This window comes from Lontra canadensis, unplaced genomic scaffold (assembly GCF_010015895.1).
Source record: "Lontra canadensis isolate GAN:19392208 unplaced genomic scaffold, GSC_riverotter_1.0 scaffold61, whole genome shotgun sequence".
Classification (NCBI taxonomy): Eukaryota; Metazoa; Chordata; class Mammalia; order Carnivora; family Mustelidae; genus Lontra; species Lontra canadensis.
The window spans coordinates 8,659,340-8,683,269 of NW_022631055.1; the positions used below are offsets into that span (position 1 = coordinate 8,659,340).

The following is a 23,930-nucleotide window of genomic DNA, read 5'->3' on the forward strand; positions in this document are numbered from 1 at the left end:
CTTCATTTTATTTGACCTATCAACAACATTTGATAAAGATGTTCAGTTGTGCTTTTTTCTCCGTTTCTTTAAATACTTTCCGTATTTGTCTTCTGAGGTACCATGCTCATTTGATTTTCTTTTCATCTCTTTGGATGTCCTTCTAAGGCTCTTCTGCTAGTTCCTCCTCATCTCCATAATCTGCAAATGTTGGAGTGTTCCTCAGCCCAGTCCTTAGACCACTTCTTTTCTTGTATGTGTACTTATCCCTCATCCAGTCTCATGTATTTACTCTTGACTCTCAAATGTATATCTGTAGCATGAACTTTTTTCTTGAACTCAGGACTTGAATGTCCAGCCACCTCCTTTTCATCTTCTTTTTCATCTCTGGAATGTCTAACATACATTTCAAACTTAACATTTCAAACCTGAGTTCTGTTACCCACTACCCTTCATTCACCCTCCAACACACATAAATCTGCTTTTTCAATCTTCCCAGCTTAGTCTGGGAAGTCTGTTCATGCAATTCTTGGCCTGAAACCCTGAATAATTTGTGGCTTCATATATCCATATCCAATGCAGTTTGTTTTGTCTTCAAAATATACTCAAAAGCCGAGCATTTCTCACCACCCCTGTTGTAACCTTGCTGATATTGAAGGATATTTTTGCTAGGTAGAGAATTCTAAAAGTTGGGAATTATTTTTATTTTAATACTTTGATAATATCTTTCTACTATCTTAGATGTACATTATTTCTGCTGAGAAGTCAGCTGTCAGTTTATTTTTTATAAATCAGTATCTTATACTTTATAATATATTCATATTATATACATGTACAAAAGGCAAGGAATTACAGATAATCTAATTATAAGCTACATAATCCAACTACATTGAATATAGTTAAAATATTGTTGTTCCTGTTTTCTGTTTTGTCAGTTGATAAGAAAATTATGTTTTGTCCTGTCTAGTGTGAACACACACTAGAAATTGAGTCGTGAGCGCCGTTCAGCACACATATCTGGATTCCTGTATCTCTAAACTGAAGTTCCATAGTATTCCAAGCCAAATCAGTCAAAAAGAAATTATTCCATTTCTGTTTGGGTTTCACTGCTGGTGGAAGAAGAAATTTCCCAGTGTTTCAAAACCAATACTCATTATCTGTGTTCCTATACTGCTTAGGTGAACTTTTCTTTCAAACAGGTATATTTTAGTGTAGCACAAGTTCTTCTCTTTGGGTTTCTGTGTCAGACAATGATAGTAAAAAAGCTAGAGTATTTTCAGAACATTTCCTAGAAGTAGATTTAAAAAAAAAAAAAAGAAACTTGTGTGTCTGCATCAGTGTATGAAACATCTGTAGGCCCAAGAAGAATTTTCCATATAGTTGAATGATTGATAGAGCTTTCTGGTAATAAAAAGTTAGTTTGGGTCTTTGTGTCCAGTGATTCCAAGACCAGTTCAGTTTGAGTCTGGGTATTTGAGACCAAAAAGATTTCGGTATTAAAATCTATTGTAGATGACATGATATTCTATGTCGAAAATACAAAATAATTAACAAAAAATCTAGAACTAATAAGCAGTTGCTACAGGATTGCAGGATATGTGGTTAATATACAAAATCAGTTGTTTTTTTAATACTAGCAATGAAGAAATGGAATTTAAAATTGAAAACACAGTACCATATATATTAGTACCCCCCAAAATAAATACTTAAGTGTAAATCTAACAAATTATGTATAAGATCTATATGAGAAAAAGTACAAAATCGGTACAAAAGAAAAAAAAAGTACAAAAGAAATCGAAGTGGAACTAAATAAACTGAAAAATATTCTAGGGGTGCCGGGGTTAGCTCAGTTGCTTAAGCATCCTACTTGTGATTTTGGCTTGGGTCGTGATCTCAGAGTCATGAGATTGGGCCCTTGAATTGGGCTCTGTGCTCAGCAGGGAGTCTGCTTAAGGATTCTCTTTCCCTCTCCCTTTGCCTCTCCTCCCCTGCAAATAAATTAATCTTTTTTTAAAAAAGAAAGAAAAATATTCTTTATTTACAGATGGGAAAACATAATATTTTCAAGATGTCCATTCTTCTCAACTTGATCTATAGATTCAGTAAGTTCTAATTAGAATCACAGCAAATTATTTGTGGATATCAGTGAGCAGATTTTAAAGTTTATATGGGGAGGCAAAAGAATAGGCAACAGAACATTGAAGAAAAACTAAGTTGGAGCACTGGTCAAACTTGACATCAAGACTTGAGATAAAGTTACAGTAATTAAGACAATGTGGTATTGGTAAATGAATAGACAAATAGATCAGTGGAACAGATCAGAGAGCCCAGAAATAGACCCACATAAATATAGTCAACTGATCTTTGACAAAGGAGCTTTTAAAAGCAATACAATAGAGCAGAGGTAGTTGCAACACAGATATCACACCTTCAGATTAATTCTAAATGGATCACATTCCTAAATGTAAAATGCAAAACTGTAAAACCTCTACAAGATAACAGGAGAAAACCTAGATGACTTTAGTATGTTGATGACTTTTTTAGGTATAACAGCAAAGGCACAGTCCATGCAAGAAATAACTGATTAACTGTACTTCATTAAAATTAAAGACTTATGCTCTGCTAAAGACAATGTCAAGAATATGAGAAGCCAAGCCACAAACTGGGAGAAAATATTTGCTAAAGACACAGCTGATAAAGAACTGGATCTAAAACATACAAAGAACTCTTTTAAAACTCAACAATAAGAAAACAAACAACCCAATTAAAAAATGGGCCAAGACCTTAGCAGATCTCCACGAAGAAGATATCCAGGTGGCAAATAAGCGTATGAAAGGTGTTTTACATCATAGGTCACCAGGGAAATACAAATTAAAACAACAGTGAGATACCATTACATACCTATTAGAATGGACAAAATCTCAATCACTGAAAATAAAAGCTGGTGAGGATGTGGTTCAATAGCAACACTTATTCATTGCTGGTGGGAATTCAAAATGGTACAGCCACTTTATTAGACAGTTCAGCGGTTTCTACAAAGCTAAACACACTCTTATCATATAGTGCTCTGTTGTACTTAAAGTAGTTGAAATCTTATGTGTACACAAAAACCTGCACACGATGTTTATAGCAGCTTTAATCATAATTGCCCAAGCTTGGAAGCAACCAAAAATCTCCTCTATGACTCTGGGCACTTGGAAAAAAGAAAAGTCGGTTGTTTAAAGTTCTAAATATATCTTAGAGGAGTTGTAAGAGTCTTTTCTGACATCAGTGTTACAATAGTCTGCAAAAGAAGCTAAGAGCTTTATTTCTAAAGTTGCTATTAAATGTCTGCTTTAGGTGTGGGTTTGTTGGTCAGTGATTTAAAGGTCTGATTTTAGAAATTCTGCTTATGTGTGTAATTTTCTATTTTGTTTTTCTTAATAGAGGGATCCCTGTGTTGTGCTGGGGAATATGGCTCTTTTGGAAAGTGTATGGCTGCAATGCAATTTAATAGCATAAGAATAGCCACAGTATGCCTTGGAAGGTATATGCCTCTTTCAGGACTCATCATTATCATGTGAATTGATAGGCTTGTTACATTTATACCTCTGATTTTAGCATGCAGTTTTTAAAGTTTTTTTTTTTTTTAAAGTAATAGCTATACCCAGTGTGGGGCTTGAACCCATAACCCTGAGATCAAGAGTTGTGCATTCCACTGAATGAGCCAGTGAGGGAGCCTTTAGCATGCATTTTTAAATGCTGCTTTACAAGAAAAAAAGCTAAGATAATACTTCATCAAGGCATATGAAAAGATTCTTCATTTGGACTACAGTGGAATTTCACTATATTTTCAAAAAATTTTTTATACTCACAAAGGTGGTTTTCCCAGGGCTAGGCTTATCCATTGCACTCCAGATGTGCTGACCCCCGTGATTTCCCCCAAATGTGGGGAATTCAGCAGCATAATTTGTGGTAGTGGGAGACTGCATTCGTACTTTCCTCTGGTTTTTCTTTGTTGAAGTGAAGACCAGTTATTTATGCTTTTGATAGTGGGTGGTTTTTTGTTTTATGTTTTTTTTTTCATGGTAACTTCTGTTGGTGTGTATATACTGGAGGGGGGTTTGTTTTTATTATTTCGGTTGTGGTGGGGTATTTCTGATAACCTGGTTTTCTGTGGGTGTTGTCTCAAGAGTACTTTATGCTGGGGCATCTGGGGGGGCTCAGTTGGTTAAGCGTCTGCCTTTGGCTGGAGTCATCATCCCAGGGTACTGGAACTGAGGCCCTGCATCGGGCTCCCTGCTTAGTGGAGAGCCTGCTTCTCCCTCTCCCTCTGCTGCTCCCCCTGCTTGTGCACTCTCTCTTTCTGTCAAATAAATAAATAATAAAATCTTTTAAAAAAAAAAAAAGAGAGTACTTTACGTTTGGGACACCTGGGTGGCTCATTCGGCTAAGCATTTGCCTTCAGCTCAGGTCATGATCCCAGAGTCCTGGGATGGAGTCCCACATCCAGCTCCTTGCTTGGTGGGGAGCTTGCTGCTCCCACTGCTTGTGCATTCTTTCTCTCTCTGACAAATAAACAAAATCTTTAAAAAAAAAAAAAGTAAATGGCTATTGTTCATATAATACTTTTCAGCCATAAAATGGTGATTTGGAGGGCTGTATTATAGGACTAAAAAATATTAAAGATTAAGTGTAAGTGGAAAAAAACAGGATTCAATTTTGAATATATAGTATGATAACTTTAAAATATATATTGTGAAAAAGTACTGAATACTGAACACAAAAATGCTAATAGTAGCTTTTTTTTTCCTAATAGTAGATTTTGATGGAGAACTTTTTACTATTTATTCTCCAAACTTCCTTTAATGTACTTTTATTTAAAAAATTTAAAACAAAATGTGTATTACTGTCCTTACCAGTTTTTATATTTAAATACACTAAAAAGTTGATAAAACAAAAAAATTTCAGAATTAGTTTTATTATTAAAATGTTTACAGACTTTTATATGAAAACACAGAAAAAGATCTTTCTGATACTCAGCGACATCTTGCTAAGAAAAAGTATGAGCTACAGCTTACTCAGGAGAAAATTATGTGCTTGGATGAGAAAATTGGTGAGTTTTTTCCCCATGATAAATATATATATTTTACAATCTGGTAGAAAAACGTGTTTTCTTCTGTTTAGTTATAACATAAACTTGGAAATAGCCCATAAATTAAACATTTATCACTTAAGAATTGTGGAAAAATGTGTTTTTTCTTTGATAGTAAAATTTTTTTACTATACTTAGGACCATAAATATTTAGACATGGCTTCATATTTTTCAGTGAAGAAATAGCTGAACAAAACAGTGACATTTTGTAAATTTGTCCTGATCCCTTGTAAGTTTACAATTGTTTGTACTACATTGTGTCTTGTCCATAGTGTTATAATGAAACATAGTACATATCTGTATATTATTTTGGTGGCAAATGTACATATGTTTGACTATATGCTATCACTTGGGTTCATAGAGAATATTGTTTTTATGAAGTATCCTATTTATGTTTCTTACCAGTGATTTCTGTGAAAATGTGGTCATAACTTAATCTTCTTATAATTGTAAAGTAAAATTTTGGTCAGGACTATTAAAAAGCCCATCTTAAAATGGGGAGTATTTTTTTTAAACATTTTCCGTTTTGTAGTTAAAAAATGTCTGGCATAAACAGTTAGGTGAGTAGAAGTGCTTTTTATTAAAATAGTAAATATTATAAGAGAATTATAGAAGGGGAATATTAAAGAAGACATTTTTGGTATTTTAAGTCTAAATAAAAATGTAAGGTAAGCAGTTAAAGAGATAAGTTTTTATCTCAGAAGAGAAATCTAAGCTAAAGATAAACATCTGGGACACATCAGCATATAAATGATATTTTAAAACCATGAAATTGCCTAGGGAAAATGTAGAGAAAGAGAAGAGGATCCAGGACTCAGTAAGAAGCAGCAAAAGAAGTAGGAGAACCCAGAAGTGAGTGTTATTTTGGGAGGCAAGAGAGCAAAATAGTTTTAAAAGGAAGGTATGATCAATATTCAGATATCTTTGAGAAAGAAGGTAAGAATGAAAAATACTGATTGTATTTGGCACATTGGAGGTTTTGGTAACATTGACCGAAAAAAGTGTGAATGGAGTGTTGGATGTTGGTTGAGGAATGATTGGGAAGCGAGGAGGTAGTGACAGGAGACAATAGAAGTCTCTTTAACTTAGCTATTAACAGAAGCAGAAAAACAGTATGGTAGCTTAAGTGGAATGTGACGTCGAGGATTTTTTTTTAAGCTAGGAGATATGTAGAGGTGTTTTAGAGTTTTAAAATGTATTTATTTTATGCCATTGAGAAAGAACTCAAATATCAGAATACCCAAAACATGTGGTTTACCTTAAAGACAGTGCTCTCTGGAAAAGGGACATGATGTATTTTTAAGTACTGTATAGATCATCCTCTTGGCATATGGTTTTACCTCCCTTAGCATTGCTCTGGATGACTGTTCCCAAGGATTTACCTTGAGGTATGGTGTAACAAACTTCCCTTGTAGAGCTCTGGACCAGGGTTTCTCAAACTTTGGTGTGTGTCAGAATTACTTGGAGAGCTAATAAACATCACTGTAGCTAGGCTCTTTGAAATAAGATATAGCCAAGGCTTTTTGTATCTTTGCTAATTCCTCAAGTGGTTCTCCAAATTTGTCATGCATTAGAATCACATGGGTGGGGTGTTTCTGAAAACATAAATTGCTCTGCCCACTCAGAATTTCTGATTCAGAATTTCTGGTATGGGACCTCAGAATTTATATTTCTGATAAGTTCCCAGATGATGCTGATGGTGCTGGATGAAAAACCACAATTTGAAAACTGCTATTCTATACCAGTCAATCAGGCCTTCGATACTGACATTGTTGGCACAATACTAACACTGTTATCACAAATCAAATCAGACTTTACGGGATTTTCCCCCCCTGGGAATTTTTATAACCCTACTTTAGAAAAATCAGAATATCAGGAGACATTTGACTCTGAAGATGAACTAATTAAATATATTATTTTAGTTACCAAGTTCAGTATAATGGTGGAGAAATTAGAGGGAGAGAGGTCACAGGTTGATTTAATATTCCACTCATTTTGACCACTCATGCACCATCTCCTCCCCCACCACACATGTAAATCTACTTCAAGAACTTGTGATATAGAGCTTTCCTTTGCTGTTCTAATTTAAATGTGTTAATTGTGCTTTTACATTTATGAGTCATTTAGTATTTCATGATTCATCTTAGTTTTTAATCACTAACAACAAAAGCTATTTTTTGTTTGGGATACAGTACTTATTTTTAGTCATTGAACACAATATAGGAGAATTTACTTTGAAAAGCATTTTAATCTGCTTGAACTAGAAAGAAAATTATCTTGATTAAAACAATGCCTTTATGATTACATATTTAGATAATTTTACCAGGCAAAGTATTGCCCAGAGAGAAGAAATCAGCATTCTTGGTGCAACCCTCAACGATCTGGCTAAAGAAAAGGAATGCCTGCAAGCATGTTTGGATAAAAAATCTGAGAATATTGCATCCCTTGGAGAGAGTTTGGCAATGAAAGTATGTTCTGAGAACTGTGGTTTAAAAGAAATGTTTGAACTTGAATCTGAATAAAATAATAGAATTTTCTCAATTTTTTTTTCCTAGAGAGTTGAAACTATAGAATCTGATTTGGAAAATTTCAAAGATAATTTCAAGATAATCTTGGGAACTGTGTGTTCAAGTCCACTAATATTTTTAAAATTGATTTTCCCTCATAAATTGTGATTAACATTCACTGGTAATAACTAATTCAAATATCAAAATGTGAAGCATAGTAATGAAACGGTGAGATAGATTTGTTTTTAAAAGAACACCAGAACTTATATTTTCAGGCAGCCATTTTGGGAAGCAATATGTCCATTAAAAAACTGCCTTTTGTGATTGTGCTCAAAACTAGGAGCATATTTTTGCATCCTCCTCAGCCTTTGAGAATAGATCATATGTAGCTGGTAAATAAAGATGGATGATAATCTCCATCCCACATTTTTTGTTGTTCAAAGAACACTAACAAAGGTGTTGCCAAAAAGGCAGAGAAATATTGATACCCTTATCTATTTCATAAACCAATTCTGAAGACAATTCCTGAACTGTTTCCCACAAATGAGTTAAGTGAAGGTAGCATCATTATAATAAGGTCTTTTCCCTCTCTAAGGGATCTAATTCATTCATTTATCCATTCGTCCATCCATCCACCCATCCATGCATTTAACAAACATTTATTGGCATGTACCAGGTATAATGTTAGAAACTGAGGTTGAGTGGTATGCCTTCCATTAGGCTGCAGTATAATTGGGAGAAAGATAAATTAAGATGCTATCTTGATGGAATGTGCTAAGTGCAATAGCAATATGTACACAATGTGCAAATGGAGTTAGGCAGAAACACATCTAATTCGGGCTGGGGATTGGATTAGGGGAGGAGAAAGATCTAGAGAGCCTTCCAGGAAGTGCCTGGGCTGCTGTCTGATGACTAGGGATAGCCGGGACAAGATTTAGACAAAGGGGACAGTGAGAGAATGGGAGATCCAGACAGGTTAAGCAGCTTCTGTGGAAGCCCAGTGACTTTCATAAAAGAATTTCAAGAGAGGTCAGTATGGGAGCAGGGCTGGGTGGCAAAAGATGAGGTGGGACGGTTAAGCAACAAATCATAGAAATACATGTGATACTGAGTTTAGACTCTATCATCATGGATATAGAGAATCATTGAAATACTGTAAAAGATGTGTCATGATTAGATCTTTTTGTTGAAACAAATATTCTGGCACTTGTTAATCCATGTAAAGAATGGACTATAGGGAAATGAGTATAGTGACAAGGATACCAGCCGTGAGTAAAACAATAAGAATTTTGTTAGGATAGTAGCAGTATCTGTAAGAGAAATAGATCTTTTAGGGAAGATTGACAAGATATGCTTTCTGACTTAGAAACTACATGGATAGTTCCTGTGCATGAACTAAGAAACAAATCAAACAGGCTTAGGAAGATTATTGACATGTCTTTGGAACACATAGTTGCAATAGTCATAGGCTCTTGGATTTTTAAGTTTGGAGAGAAAGTTGAAGTGAAGTTAATAGATTTGGGAATCATGAGCACAATTGAGATCTTGCTATCTAAGTTCATGAGATAGTAAATTTTGATTTGTGGAAAAGACTGACTCATTATAGTTATGCCTTAATATTTTTGATATTTTATGGGTTTTGGGGAAGTGGAGTTTTACTTCTGATTTTATTCAGAACACTTTTTGAATAGTTTGTTACGATTTTCTTTAAAAACACTAACATTTAGAAACAAATTATTTAGAAATTTCTGAATTGCTTTCCTCTGCTGTATCTAATATTTCATGTATCTTCGATTCTGCTAACTTGCCAACATTATTTTTTTCTTCATGAGGAATACTGATTTGCAAGTCCATCTCAAAATCAAGACCTTCAAATAAGATCATGAATGTAAAAAAAAAAAAAAAAAAAAGATCACGAATGTAAGCACATCCATCCTCTGAAGGGAAAATAACTTTTTAAAACAGTGTTAGACATTCAAAAGAGAAAATATTCTCTACAATAGTATTTCAGAACTGAATTTGCAAATACCCTTCAGTAAAAAGCAGTAATTTTACAGTCTAATCTTGTGATTACATAAATAGATTACTATGGAAAAAGCCTACATTATAGTGAATAAGGAGAAATTTTTTTCTGGTAATCATAGTTTTAAAAGATATTTTACTAGTTGCTACCAATTAAAGTTAGAAAACTCCATAGCAAGTTCACAGTTTTTTAATAATAATAGAACTATTTGTGAAATATTTTAGTTCATTTCTTTTTTCCAAGTAGATTTATGACCATTTTCACATTGAATTTTTAATAATTAACTTGAGTCTGTATCTCTGGATAAGCATATTGAGGTTGTACAAGGAATATTACATTGATAATGATGGCATAGATCTCAACAATTTAGGAAATAATGACATTAGGGTCATATTAAGAGAAAAATAGGGTAAGAAGATATTAGATTTTACCCAATAATTTTATTGTCCGGATGCTTTACAATGTTCTCAGAGAATCTTACTTCCAATATAAATTTCTACTGATAAAGGAAGTCATTATAACCCATATTTAGAGTTTTAACCAACTAATGGCTTTCAGAAATACTAGAAGTTCAGTTAGTTTTTTATAATTTATTTAGAAATGTATTGTTATATTTTAAAACCTTGTGTAAATATTCCATTTTAGGCAGTATTTTCTCTTTATTGGCTTGTGCTTCTTAAAGGTGTTTAACTGTTTTGCTAATATGTATTTTAACTATATTCTGATATCCATTACTGCCAGATGTCTGCACCATTTTACCAGAAAGCAGAATGGGAAACTGGAGCTAAAATAACCTCAAGAGGAGCACATGAATAAAGGAAGATAACTAACATACACTCACATACACACAACTGTCTCTCTAAAGAACGGGAACAGAACTGGTTGGGAAATATGGATTTAGTTTTTCATCTTACTGCTTGGTTACTAACTATGGATTTAGTTTTTCATCTTACTGCTTGGTTATTAAGGATTTGAAAATTCAAAGGGCAAAATGAAATGTAGTTCCTTAGTGAAAGAATAATTTTCCTCCTTTTTTTTTAAGGTCTAATGTAGCCCTAATTATTTGTGTACAGTTATCTGTCACTACCTCAGGATCAATGAGAGTTTTAGAAAGAGGAGGCGTAGTGATGGTATTGATGGCATTAAGATATTCATACCCTGAGCCTTAACTGATTCCATTAATTCTCCCTCACCATACCCTCAAAAAGGGAGAATGTCAGTAGTTTATTTTTATATTTTTGCTCTAGGCCTAATGCTTATCTTTTTATTAGCTTACATCTAAAATTAATAGTATACTTTTATAAGTAATTCAATTGGAATAGCTTTTTGAAGATGATGTGATTACTAATATAAATAATTTACTTTATCACAGTTATTATTGCTCAGAATTTAAATTAGTGTTAAATAATTCACTTTGCTGGGTTTTACAACATGGAGAAGTGAGGAGGTAAATCAGTTCTGTTCCCAATATACAACACTCCAATGTCAAACCACTGGTTTGCCAACAAGAACAGGGTGATTATGGGGTCTTTGTGTTGCTGGGTGACTACACAAAACATTTTAACAAAGTATTTGCTATATTGATCTCATACCAATGTACCTAAGTATGGTCTTTTATAAGCATAATCTTGTTTTTATCCAGTACATCTACACTGATATATATGCTTTAGTTTTAAAGTGTAGAAAAGAATAGATGTGAATGTTTAAAACTGAATAGGAATCAAAAAGGGAGGATTTATTTTTGTTCATTTAGTTTTAAGAGAAATTATTTAAAATAATTTTTAAATTTAATACTTGTATTATTTTTCAAGGAAAAGACCATTTCAGGCATGAAGAATATCATTGCTGAGATGGAACAGGCATCAAGGTAAATTGTTCACTCCACCAAAATTTGAGCACTTATTGGGGGCAAAGTTTGATGTTAGGTACAAAGACAGTAGGAGACAAGGGGCTTAGTGTTACCTATGAGGTGATAACTTTCTAATGTTGAAAGGAGGCATAAGTCTGTCTAGGGAAGTAAAACAAAACATGGTGTTAGCCATGTAAAGGTAAAAGGAATAGCAAAGAACCACAGATCACATTCAAGAGCCTCTTGAATGACAAGTAGGTGAGTGTGTTGGAACCCAAAGTGTAAGAGAAGCAGTAGAAGGAAAGTCTAACTAGGCAGAGGCCTGTGGTATAGACAAATGAGTCTTGATTTTATCTTTTGGACAATAAGAAATCATTAAAATCAGGAAGATTTTTGTGTTAGAAAGATTACCCAGGCCGAAGAGATGATGCTAGATTGGGGTAGATGAGTTGGGAGACAGAGGAGTGAGGTGCTTATGAGGGAGAGAATCTAGGAGAATGCCAGGTTTCTGGGTAGGGATGAACTGGGCGTTAAGAAAGTATGTGGAAACACATGATTTTCCACTGAATTTGAAGAACCTTTGAGACTTTCCTGTAGATATGTCTAGTAATCAGTTAAATATGATTTTGAAGTATTAAGGAAGAGGCTGAGGCTAGAGATAAGATTTCAGAGTCATCTGAAGATGCGGCTGGGAGCCATGGCTATGAATGGATTTTCTGAGGAAGGGGTAGAGTGAGAAGAGGAAGGAGTCTGAGAGTTAAGCCCTGAGAACCATTAATTTTTAAGAGGACAAAGGACAAAGTACCTGCAAAGAAGACTAAGCTATAGCAGCTAGAGGTAGAATGAAGGCTTTCTTATACTTGAATGTCAGAAGTTTTGAAATACTTAGCAAATCATTGACTATTATGTATATTTAACCTCCCTTTTTATTGTGAACTGTGAGCAACATAGAGAAATTCCTGTGAACTATATTTAAATTTTAAGTGTGTTTAAAATGTCAAATGTTTTCTTGCTTAACTGTCACTCTTCTATCTTATGAGAATTTGTTATTCTGTTTTTGGTAAAATGTCTTTACTTATGTATTATCTGATCTGTGGAATAGACAGTCTACTGAAGCCCTAATTATGTGTGAACAAGACATTTCCAGAATGCGTCGGCAATTGGATGAAACAAATGATGAGCTGGCTCAGATTGCCAGGGAGAGAGATCTCTTGGCTCATGAGAATGACGGTCTCCAAGAACAGTTTTCTAAAGCTAAACAAGAAAACCAGGTATACTTCCACCTAGAATCTTTTTTCTCCAAGAAAATTTTTGTTTTATTCTGAGACACAGTCCTCATTTCATTTTGTAGAAGAGCTCAGACTTTGGAATCAGCCATTTTTTAATCTTTATTACACAGAATATGACACATAATTTCTAAATGAAATTTTCAGACATGAAGTATTAAAGGAGAGAGGGAGTGGTGATATAATAGATTTATATTAAACCTTAGGAAGTACTTCCTTGACAATAAATATTTGAACAAATTAACAAAGAAAGATAAAAGCCTTCAGAAACTTTTGAGAGACGGATAGATTTATTTGATGGACGATTATTCTGTTTAAGTATGAGTGTATGGACTATGCTACATATTTTGGTCCTCTTTAGCACTATGATTCTTTGGGAAATTTTATAATTATTCCCTCCTTAAGCCAATATATTTCGGTATATCCACTCTTTTCATTTCCAATATCATTATTTTAATTTGAGCATTAAAAACTCTTTTGGGAAGCTTTCTTGCCCCACTTAAAATGACTTAGTCTAAATGGTTCCCTCACTTGCTGTCACTCTCAGTGTGTTTAGTTTGCATCATGAAAGTCTGTAGTTTTAATTGTTAAATATTTTTAATTTATATAAACAGATATAAAACTGCAATGCTTTGTTAATTATAAAAAAAATTGCTTGAACTGGGGCACCTGGGTGGCTCAGTGGGTTAAATAAAGCCTCTGCCTTCAGCTCAGGTCATGATCTCAGGGTCCTGGGATCGAGCCCAGCATCGGGCTCTCTGCTCAGTGGGGAGCCTGCTTCCCTTCCTCTCTCTCTGCCTGCCTCTCTGCCTACTTGTGATCTCTGTCAAATAAATAAAATCTTTAAAAAAAAATTGCCTGAGCTGTTAAAATACTTTGATCAAATATTAATGAAGGATGTTTGGGTGACTCAGTTGGTTAAGCTTCTGACTCTTGATTTCAGCTCAGGTCGTTGTCTCACAGTGGGGAGATTGAGCCCAGGTGAGATCAAGCCCACATCAGGCTCCACACTCAGCAGGGAGTCTGCTTGAGATTCTATCTCTCCCTCTCCTTCTGCCCCTCTCCCTGCTCACACATCCTCTCTCTGAAAATAAATAAATAAAATCTTTTCTTAAAAAAAGTTAGTGAATAATGGGACCCTGGGATAGAAAAAGCATACTATATAAAAATGAAGCAATTTTGCATAAAATGTGGACTTTAGTTAGTAATATATCAATTTGTTTCATTAATGGTGATAATTATACCACACTGATGTAAGAAGACATCAAGTATAGGGTAGATGGGGACTCTTTATACCATTTTCTTTTTTTTTTTTTTTTAAGATTTTATTCATTTATTTGACAGACAGAGATCACAAGTAGGCGGAGAAGCAGGCAGAGAGAGAGAGGAGGAAGCAGGCTTCCCGCTGAGCAGAGAGCCCGATTCATGACCTGATCTAAAGGCAGAGGCTTTAACCCATTGAGCCACCCAGGTGCCCCTCTTTGTACCAATTTCACAACTTTTCTGTAAATCTAAAATTATTCTGAGAGTTTTTTTTAAGTTAATGTATAGCAATAAAAAACATAAATAGGATCTACTTTTATACACTCTACTTATAGCTAGAGCAAGTAGACTAAAGGTAAATATACCTTATATTTATGAAAAACTAGATTGAACACTTTTTACCATGTTAATGGTAAATGGTAAAATGGTAAAAATATGTTAACATACTTTTTTTTACTGATTTTCCATGTGTTTTAAATACTTTTTATACTTTCATTTACATGAATTTTTAATGTAACTGGGATAAAACCACATGCCATTTTATATCAAGCTTTTTTCTACATGATAAGGCAGAAGAGTGGAGTATTTAAGATTCATGAGTTTGAATGTCCTGCCTGGCTGTGGGATCATACCATTTAACTTCTTTGAATCTCAGTTTATATATGTAGAAATGGAGAGCAAATGAAAATATTCCTGGAAAGCACTCATTGGATCGTCTAACATAATCACTGGATAAATATCTTGTAGCTATTATTAGCTTACTGTGACATCATAAGCACTCCTCTGCTTTGTTAAAACTTCATAAATGTTTTCTAATAATCATAAGAAAATTGTTGTTTAAACAATTTACATTTGTTCAGGAGTAGTTTTTTCCCTTTGTTTGAGTTATAGGCCCAAGGGATAGAAGATGGATCCCTCTGTGGACCACAAGTTTAGTACCATATCATAGAAAATTTAGAAAGCAGAAGCCTTTAAAAAAATATCGTCCTCAAAATCATAATTTTTAACAAATTAGGAGGAAGTATTTTTAGTGTTTTATCCTGACTTTTTAACAAAATATAGATGAACATTTTCCTCTGTTATTAAAATTTATTCTAGGGGCACCTGGGTGGCTCACATGGTTAAGCGACTGCCTTTGGCTCAGGTCATGATCTCGGGGTCCTGAGATCAAGTCCCACATCGGGCTCCCTGCTCAGCGGGGAGCCTGCTTCTCCTTCTACTCTCCCTGCTTGTGCTTTCTCTCTCTCTCTCTGTCAAATAAATAAGTAAAATCTTTTTAAAAAGTTATTCTAAACATTTCTCATAGATATCTTGTATGTGGACTATGTAGATACTATTTTTTATGACATCATTCACTTAATGTGAATATTGTCACCATAACAGATACTGCCTTAGTGAACATTCTTTGTTATGTTAAATTTTTCTAGATTTAGTTTTAAATCAAATCAGAGTTTATGAAGTTTGTTTTATAAATTTAAAAAAAAAACTTTTCTAAGTGGACGTTTTCAAAGGTAGTGAATACTTATGTATCTATGTACCACCTTCAAAAAATTCGTTTTTTCTAAAACATATTTGTCTTTCCTGTTTTTATGAACATTTAAAAATGTTTCTTGAAATAGATGATAGATAACAAATAGCAGATCACAGATTTGCTTTTTGCAAATTTATGTTTACACCAAGATACATGGAAATGCTTATTCCTTGCCATAACAGAGTAACTTTAATTCTTTGCTGATTTGATAGGCAATATAGTATTTGATTTTAAAAATTATTTTTAAAATTAAAATGTAAAAATCTTAAAAGTTTAAAAAGTTAAAAACATATTTTTGATTACTAGTAAATTTTAACTTTTTTCAAGTATTATCTACTTGTGCTTCCTTTGTGAATTTTCTGCTTGGGTTCTTCACTTATTTACTATTTTGATTCTTGTGTTTTCTGTTTTGTTTTTTCACTAGTAGGATGATGGGCCTCATGTCTCCCATAATCCCACAGCCTCACCCAGATTTATTCACATGGTAATAGTTGCAGTATTCTCAAAAGCAGCAAACAGAAAGTCCCAGTAAATAAATAAATAAATAATTTTCTAGTCTGTATTTGTGTTATATTGTTTATTGTTCCATTAGCCAAACAAATTGTGAAGGCAAGTTAAATGGACTTTGACTCACTGGAAGGAGTTACAAGGTCTTAAGGTGAAGAGTGTGATATTAAAAGGCATGAGGATTTGGGGTGTTTTAGGTTTTTATGAGTTTTGTATATTAGGTATATTAACTTTTATTTATTACTATTTATTAAAAATATTTAAAATTTATGGTAGTTTTTGACACAGAGTTTTTGTTTTTTTTTTTTACTTTTTCATAGTCAAATCTAGCTATCTTTTTCTTATAGGCCCTGTCTAAAAAATTGAATGATACGCACAATGAACTTAATGACATAAAACAGAAGGTCCAAGATACTAATTTGGAGGTTAACAAGCTGAAGAATATATTAAAATCTGAAGTATGTATATAGTTTTTTCCTCTTTGCTCATGACACCTAAGAGATTTTGCTAAAGTTATTGATCATAGGAACCAGATGAGTCAAGTCTTCCCTTAATACGTAGCATATTTTTGTGTTGACAATGATGGGTCGTCTGTATGTTTACTGTATATGTAAATGTCACTGTAAATGTGACTATATCTTTAGAATGACACCAATGTCCAGAAAGATAACTCAAGAATATGTCGCTTTTAGTTTGCCACTCAGCCATTCTAGATAACTAGAATCCTGCTAAATAGGTGAAGGAAAAAAAGACAAAAATCACTTATATTTGAAAAATGGTAGTTTTCAGTTTATAAACCTTTGACAAAAGAAGCTCCACCAGATTTGGTAGCAGATCAGAATTGATCACCTTGTTATGGGGCCATCTATTTCTTAGGACTTGAGAATATATGACTCTGCTCTATAATTCTCTGTTAGTAATCATTTGACCAAACATTTGTAGCATACATCAGATAATACCAAATAAATCTGGGTATATGGGTGGCAACGCTGGAATAGACAGCTTGACCAAGGAGTTAGGTAAGCCCATTAGGTAAAATATTATCTAAAATGCTGTAGTTGGGAGAGGGGGGCAAGATGGCAGAAGAATAAAGGACCTTGTTTCATCTAGTCCCTTTAATTTAGCTAGATAACTGTCAAAGCATTCTGAACACCTATGAATTCAACCTGAGATGTAAGAAAAGAATTGCTGGAATTCTACAAATAGAAAAACGACCATTTTTTGCAAGGAAGAGGTGTGGAGAAGTGAATCTGAGGAAATGTAATATAGTATGATAAACAGTGGGGAGAGGGAGCCTCTATAAATCAGCTACTGGAAAGTGATAGAGCCCCAGAGTGCAAAATCGGGACTTTTAGAAGTCTGCCCCACTGAGAGATGTCCCTGCCTGAAAGGTGCTCAGGTGGCAAAGTGGGGCAGAATTCTAGATGGGATAGTGTGGTTTCGAGATCCCTGGGGTCACAGAAAGAACAGGGATGCCTGAGCTGGCATAGTTCCCAAGCACTGGAGCAGGGTGGCTATGGTCAGTGAGCCCGGGAGTGGGCTTGCAGCTTGGTTTGCCATAAACCACAAACTGGTTTGTGCCATAAACCACAAACCCGCTGTCTATGCAGGGGCCCTGCAGGCCTATGGCAACCCTTCCTTCCACAAGGAGGGTTGTTGTGTGTGCATAGAGCAGGAGTCTGCAGAGTTTGGCACTCTGAAAAGTGAAGATTGCTTTTCCCTGAGGGTTTAAGGAAGAAAGGGGGCCGCCATCTTTCAGCTCCAGGGCTGGAGATCAGTGCACTGCCGTTTTTTATTTTGGTCCTCTGAAGTAGCACAGAAAGCCTCCAGGGAATGAAAGCTACATAGAAGAACCCAAAGCAGCTTACACTGAGCCTGGCCCCTTGGCAAAGGGTGGTACAACTCTGCCCAGGCAAAGACACATGAAAATCAGCACAGCAAGTCCCTCTGCAAGATGACCAGCTATAGCATCAGGGGAATATCAAGTTTACCAAGCACACAGAATTGCAAAACTCCAGCACTAGTGGAAAATATTATATAGAATTTGAGAGCTTTTTCTCATGATTCTTTTATCTTTCAATTTAAAAATTTTCCCCTTTTCCATGGAGGTTCCTCAAAATGTTGAAAATAGAGCTACCCTATGACCCAGCAATTGCACTACTGGGTATTTACCCTAAAGATACAAACGTAGTGATCCGAAGGGGCATGTGCACCCAAATGTTTATAGCAGCAATGTCTACAATAGCCAAACTATGGAAAGAACCTAGATGTCCATCAACAAATGAATGGATAAAGAAGAGGTGGTATATATACACAATGGAATACTATGCAGCCATCAAAAGAAATGAAATCTTGCCATTTGCGACGACATGGGTGGAACTAGAGGATATCATGCTTAGCGAAATAAGTCAGTTGGAGAAAGACAACTATCATATGATCTCCCTGATATGAGGAAGTGGAGATGCAACATGGCCGGGTTAAGGGGGTAGGAGAAGAATAAATGAAATAAGATGGGATTGGGAGGGAGACAAACCATAAGTGACTCAATCTCACAAAACAAACTGAGGGTTGCTGGGGGGAGGGGGGTGGGGTCATGGACATTGGGGAGGGTATGTGCTATGGTGAGTGCTGTGAAGTGTGTAAACCTGGCGATTCACAGACCTGTACCCCTGGGGATAAAAATATATGTTTATAAAAATTTAAAAAAAAAATTAAAAAAAAATTTCCCCTTTTCAGCTATTTCCTTATTTTATCAACTCTTTGTTTCTAATTTTTTAACATGAATTTTTAATATTTAACATTTTTACATTTATATTTTATAGATATTTTCATTTCTGGCTTTCATTGTATTAAATTTTATTTTTGTTTATATATAAGTTTTGCTTTCTTTACAATTTTGAGATTTAGTGTCTTCTAACAAACAGACCCAAATACACCCAGGACAAAGTCGATCACCCTGTTTTGTCCACCTGGGATTTTATATTCTCTTTTTCCCCCTTTTTTCTTTTTCTTTTTCTTTCCTTTTTTGGATTCTGACCTCTTTGGATATGTCTATTGTGGTTGATTTTTTGTTGTTGTTTTGTTCTCTTGTTCATCCATTCTTCTGTGGGCAAAATAACTAGTAGGAATTCAAAACAAAGGAAAGAACCAGATGTAATACTCTCTGCCACATATCTAAGTGATATGGATATAGATAAAATGTTAGAGCTGGAATTCAGGATAATGATTATAAAGTTATTAGCTGGGTTTGAAAAAAGCATGAAAGACACTAGAGAATCTCTTTGTGCAGAAATAAAATCTAATCAGGCCCAAGTTAAAAATTCTCTAACTGGGATGCAGTCTAAATTGGATGCTCTAACAGTTAGGGTAAATGAGGTAGAAGAGAGAGTCAGTGACATAGAAGACAAAATAATGGAAAGGAAGGAAGCTGACAAAAAAAGAGAAAAACAACTAATGGACCATGAGGGGAGGCTTCAAAAAATCAGCAATACCATAAAATGAATCAATATTAGAATTATTGGGGTCCAGAGGAAGAAGAAAGAGAGAGAGAGAGACGGACAGAAGGTATATTTAGCAAATCATAGCTGAGAACTTCCCTAATTTGGAGAAGGAAACAGGCATTCAGGTCCAAGAGGTAGAGGAACTGCCCCCCAAAATCAATAAAAATAGATCAACACCCCAACATATAATAGTGAAGCTTGCAGATTTCAGAGAAAATCCTGAAAGCAGCTTGAGGCAGGAGCTCCATAACCTACAATGGTAGAAACAGTAGACTGGCAGCAGACCTATCTACAGAGACCTGGCAGGTCAGAAAGGGCTGGCATAATATATTCAGGACAATAAATGAGAAAAACATGCAGCAAAGAATATCTTATCCAGCAAGGCCAGCATTCAGAATGGAAGGAGAGATAAAGAGCTATCAGGACAAACAGAAAATAAAGGAATTTGTGATCACTTAACTAGTCTTGCAAGAAATATTAAAGGGGATCCTGTAAGTGAAGAGAGAGCCCAACAGTAACATAGACTAGAAAGAAACAGACAATCTACAGAAACAGGATTTACAGGTAATACAATGGCAATAAATTAGTATCTTTCAATAGTTACTCTGAATATAAATGCGCTAAATGCTCCAATCAAAAGACACACGGTATCAGATTGGATAAAAAAGAAGACCCATCCCTATACTGTATACTTAAAGACATCTCCAGATTGAAAGTGGGGGGGTGGCGAACCATTTATCATGCCAGTGGTCATCAAAAGAAAGCTGAGGTAGCAATTCTCACATCAGACAAATTAGATTTAAATCAAAGACCGTAGTAAGGGATGAAGAGGACTACTTCATCATACCTAAAGGGTCTATCCAACAAGAAGATCTAACAAATATAAATATTTATGCTTCTAATTTAGGAACAGCCAATCCCATAAACCAATTAATAACCAAATTAAAGAAACACATTAATAATAATGCAATAATATTAGGAGACTTCAAAACCCGACTCATAGCAACAAACAGATCATCTAAGCAGAAGATCAAAAAGGAAATTTGATTTTTTTTTTTCTAATGGACAGAGCATTTCATCCTAAAGCTGCAGAATACACATTCTTCTGGAGTGCACATGGAACATTCTCCAGAATAGATCACATACTGGGTCACAAATCAGGTCTCAGCAGGTACCAAAAGATTGAGATTATTCCTTGCATATTTTCCAACCACAATGCTTTGAAACTTGAACTCAATCACAAGATGAAATTTGGAAGGAATTCAAACACTTGGAGGTTAAAGAGCATCCTACTAAAGAATAAATGGGTGAACCAGAAAATTAAAGAAGTACTTAAAAAATTCATGGAAACAAATTAAAATGAAACTACAACTGTTCAAAACCTTTGGGATTTAGCAAAGGTGGTCCTAAGAAGGAAGTACCTAGCAATTCAAGCTTCTCTCAAGAAATTAGAGAAGTCTCAAGTACACAAGCCAACCTTACATCTAAAGGAGCTCATGAAAGAACAGCAAATAGAACCTAAACCAAGCCAGAGAAGAAAAATAATAAGGATTAGAGCAGAAATCAAGGAAGTAGAAACCAAAAGACTATTAGAACAGATCAATGAAACAAGAAGCTGGTTCTTTGAAAGAATTAATAAGATCGATAAACCCCTAGCCAGATCTACCAAAAAGAAAAGAGAAAGGACCCAAATAAAATCATGAATGAAAGAGGAGAGATCATGACCAACACCAAGGAAATAGAATTTAAAGAATATATGAGCAACTATATGCCAACAAATTAGGCAATCTGGAAGAAATGGACACAATCTGGAAACATATGAACTACCAAAACTGAAACAGAAAGAAATAGAAGACCTGAGCAGACTGATAACTAGCAAAGCAATTGAAGCAGTAATCAAAAATCTCCTAGCAAACAAGAGTCCAGGGCTGCAGGGCTTCCCAGGGAAATTCTACCAAACATTTTAAAAAGAACTAATACCTATTCTTCTGAAGTGGTTTCAAAAAATCAAATTGGAAGGAAAACTTTGATACTCATTCTGTGAGGCCAGCATTACCTTGATCCCAAAACCAGAGAAAGGCCCCACCAGAAAGGAGAATTACAGACCAATATCCCTGATAAACATGGATGCAAAAATTCTCACCAAGATACTAACCAATAGGCTCCAAGTGTACATTATATGGATTATTCACCACGACCAAGTGGGATTTATTCCTGGGATGCAAAGGTGGTTCAGTATTCACAAATCAATCAACATGAATACATCACATTAATAAAAGAAGGGATAAGAGCAATATGATCCTCTTAGTTGATGCAGAAAAAGCATTTGGCAAAATACAGCATGCTTTCTTGATATAAACTTTCCATGATGTAGGGATAGAGGGAACATACCTCAATATCACAAAAGCCATATATGAAAAGCCCACAGCAAATATTCTCAGTGGGGAAAAACTGAACGATTTTCCCCTAAGGTCAGGAACGTGACATGGATGCCCACTCTCCCCACTATTGTTCAATATAGTATTGGAAGTCTTAGCCTCAGCAATCAGACAACAAAAAGAAATAAAAGGCATCCAAACTGGCAAAGAAGTCAAACATTCACTCTTCACAGATGACATGATACTCTATTTGGAAAACCCAAAAGACTCCACCAAAAAATTGCTAGAACTGATACAGGAATTCAGCAAAATCATAATCCTATGATTATATATATATTTTTTTTCAATGCACAGAAATCTGTTGCATTTCTATGCCCTAACAATAAAGCAGCAGAAAAAGAAATCAAGGAATTGATCCTGTTCACAATTGCACCAAAAATCACAAGATACCTCAAAATAAACCTAACCAAACAGTTAAAAGATCTGTACTCTGAAAGCTATAGAATACTCATGAAAGATATCGAGGAAGACACCAAAAAATGGAAAAACATTCCATGCACATGGATTGGAAGAATAAATATTGTAAAAATGTCTATGCTACCTTGAGCAATCTACACATTTAATGCAATCCCTATCAAAAAACCATCAACTTTTTTCAATGAAATGGAAAAAATAATGCTAAAATTTATGTGGAACCAGAAAAGACCCTGAATAGCCTGAGGAATGTTGAAAAAGAAAACCAAAGTTGGTGGTATCACAATTCCAGACTCTAAGCTCTATTACAAAGCTGTAATCATCAAGACTGTATGGTACTGGCACAAAAACAGGCACATAGATCAATGGAACAGAATAGACAGCCCAGAAATGGACCTCAACTCTACGATCAACTAATCTTCGACAAAGCAGGAAAGAATGACCAAGGGAAAAAGTCTCTTCAACAAATGGTGTTGAGAAAATTGGACAGCCACATGCAGAAGAATGAAACTGGACCATTTCCTTAAACCACATACAAAAATAGACACAAAATGGATGAAAGACCTCAATGTGAGACAGGAATCCATCAAAATCCTTGAGGAGAGCACAGACAGCACAGCAACCTCTTTGAGATCAGCCGCAGCAGCTTCTTCCTAGAAACATCACCAAAGGCAAGGGATGCAAGGGCAAAAATGAACTTCATCAAGACTTCATCAAGATAAAAAGCTTTTGTACAGCAAAGGAAACAGTCAACAAAACCAAAAGACAACCAAACAAATGGGAGAAGATATTTGCAAATGACATATCAGATAAAGGGCTAGTATCCAAAATCTGTAAAGAACTTATCAAACGCAACACCCAGAGAAAAATATTCCAATCAAGAAATGGGCAAAAGACATGAGAGACATTTCTACAAAGAAGACATCCAAATGGCCAATAGACACATGAAAAAGTGCTCAACATCACTCAGCATCAGGGAAATACAAATCAAAACCACCATGAGATACCACCTCACACCAATCAGAATGGCTAAAATTAACAAGACAGGAAACAACAAATGTTGGTGAGGATGTGGAGAAAGGGAAACCCTCTTACAGTGTTGGTGGGAATGCAAACTGATACAGCCACTCTGGAAAACAGTATGGAGGTTCCTCATGAAGTTAAAAATAGAGCTACCCTGTAGCCCCCTAATTACACTATGGGGCATTTACCCCAAAGATACAAATGTGGTAGTCTGAAGGGACAACTGCAGCCCAGTGTTCATAGCAGCATTTTCCACAATAGCCAAACTATGGAAGGGGACAAGATGTCCATTGACAGGTGAATGAATAAAGAAGTTGTGGTATATCTGGAATATTAGTATATATGAAATAAATGGAATATTTCTCAGCCATCAGAAAAGATGAATAGTTTCATTTACATCAATGTGGATGGAACTGGAAAGTATTATGCTAAGCAAAATAAGTCAGAGAAAGACAATTATCATATGGTTTCACTCA

At 35.0% G+C, this 23,930-nt stretch overlaps 1 protein-coding gene and 1 pseudogene across 5 annotated transcripts in view; both read left to right on the plus strand.

The window, feature by feature from the left end:
* TSGA10 (testis specific 10) overlaps positions 1–23,930 on the plus strand; it is a 131,133-nt gene that overhangs the window by 47,578 nt on the left and 59,625 nt on the right. For all 5 annotated transcript variants that reach the window (XR_004385049.1, XM_032877857.1, XM_032877859.1 and 2 more), the window contains 5 exons: positions 4,959–5,074; positions 7,427–7,581; positions 11,455–11,510; positions 12,595–12,763; positions 16,427–16,537. Coding sequence is in view for 4 of the 5 variants with exons in the window: in XM_032877857.1 (XP_032733748.1) it covers positions 4,959–5,074; positions 7,427–7,581; positions 11,455–11,510; positions 12,595–12,763; positions 16,427–16,537 (607 nt within the window). In the remaining variant the exon portion in view is untranslated. The remainder of the gene's footprint in view (positions 1–4,958; positions 5,075–7,426; positions 7,582–11,454; positions 11,511–12,594; positions 12,764–16,426; positions 16,538–23,930) is intronic.
* On the plus strand, positions 3,826–3,965 carry LOC116879591 (annotated as a pseudogene).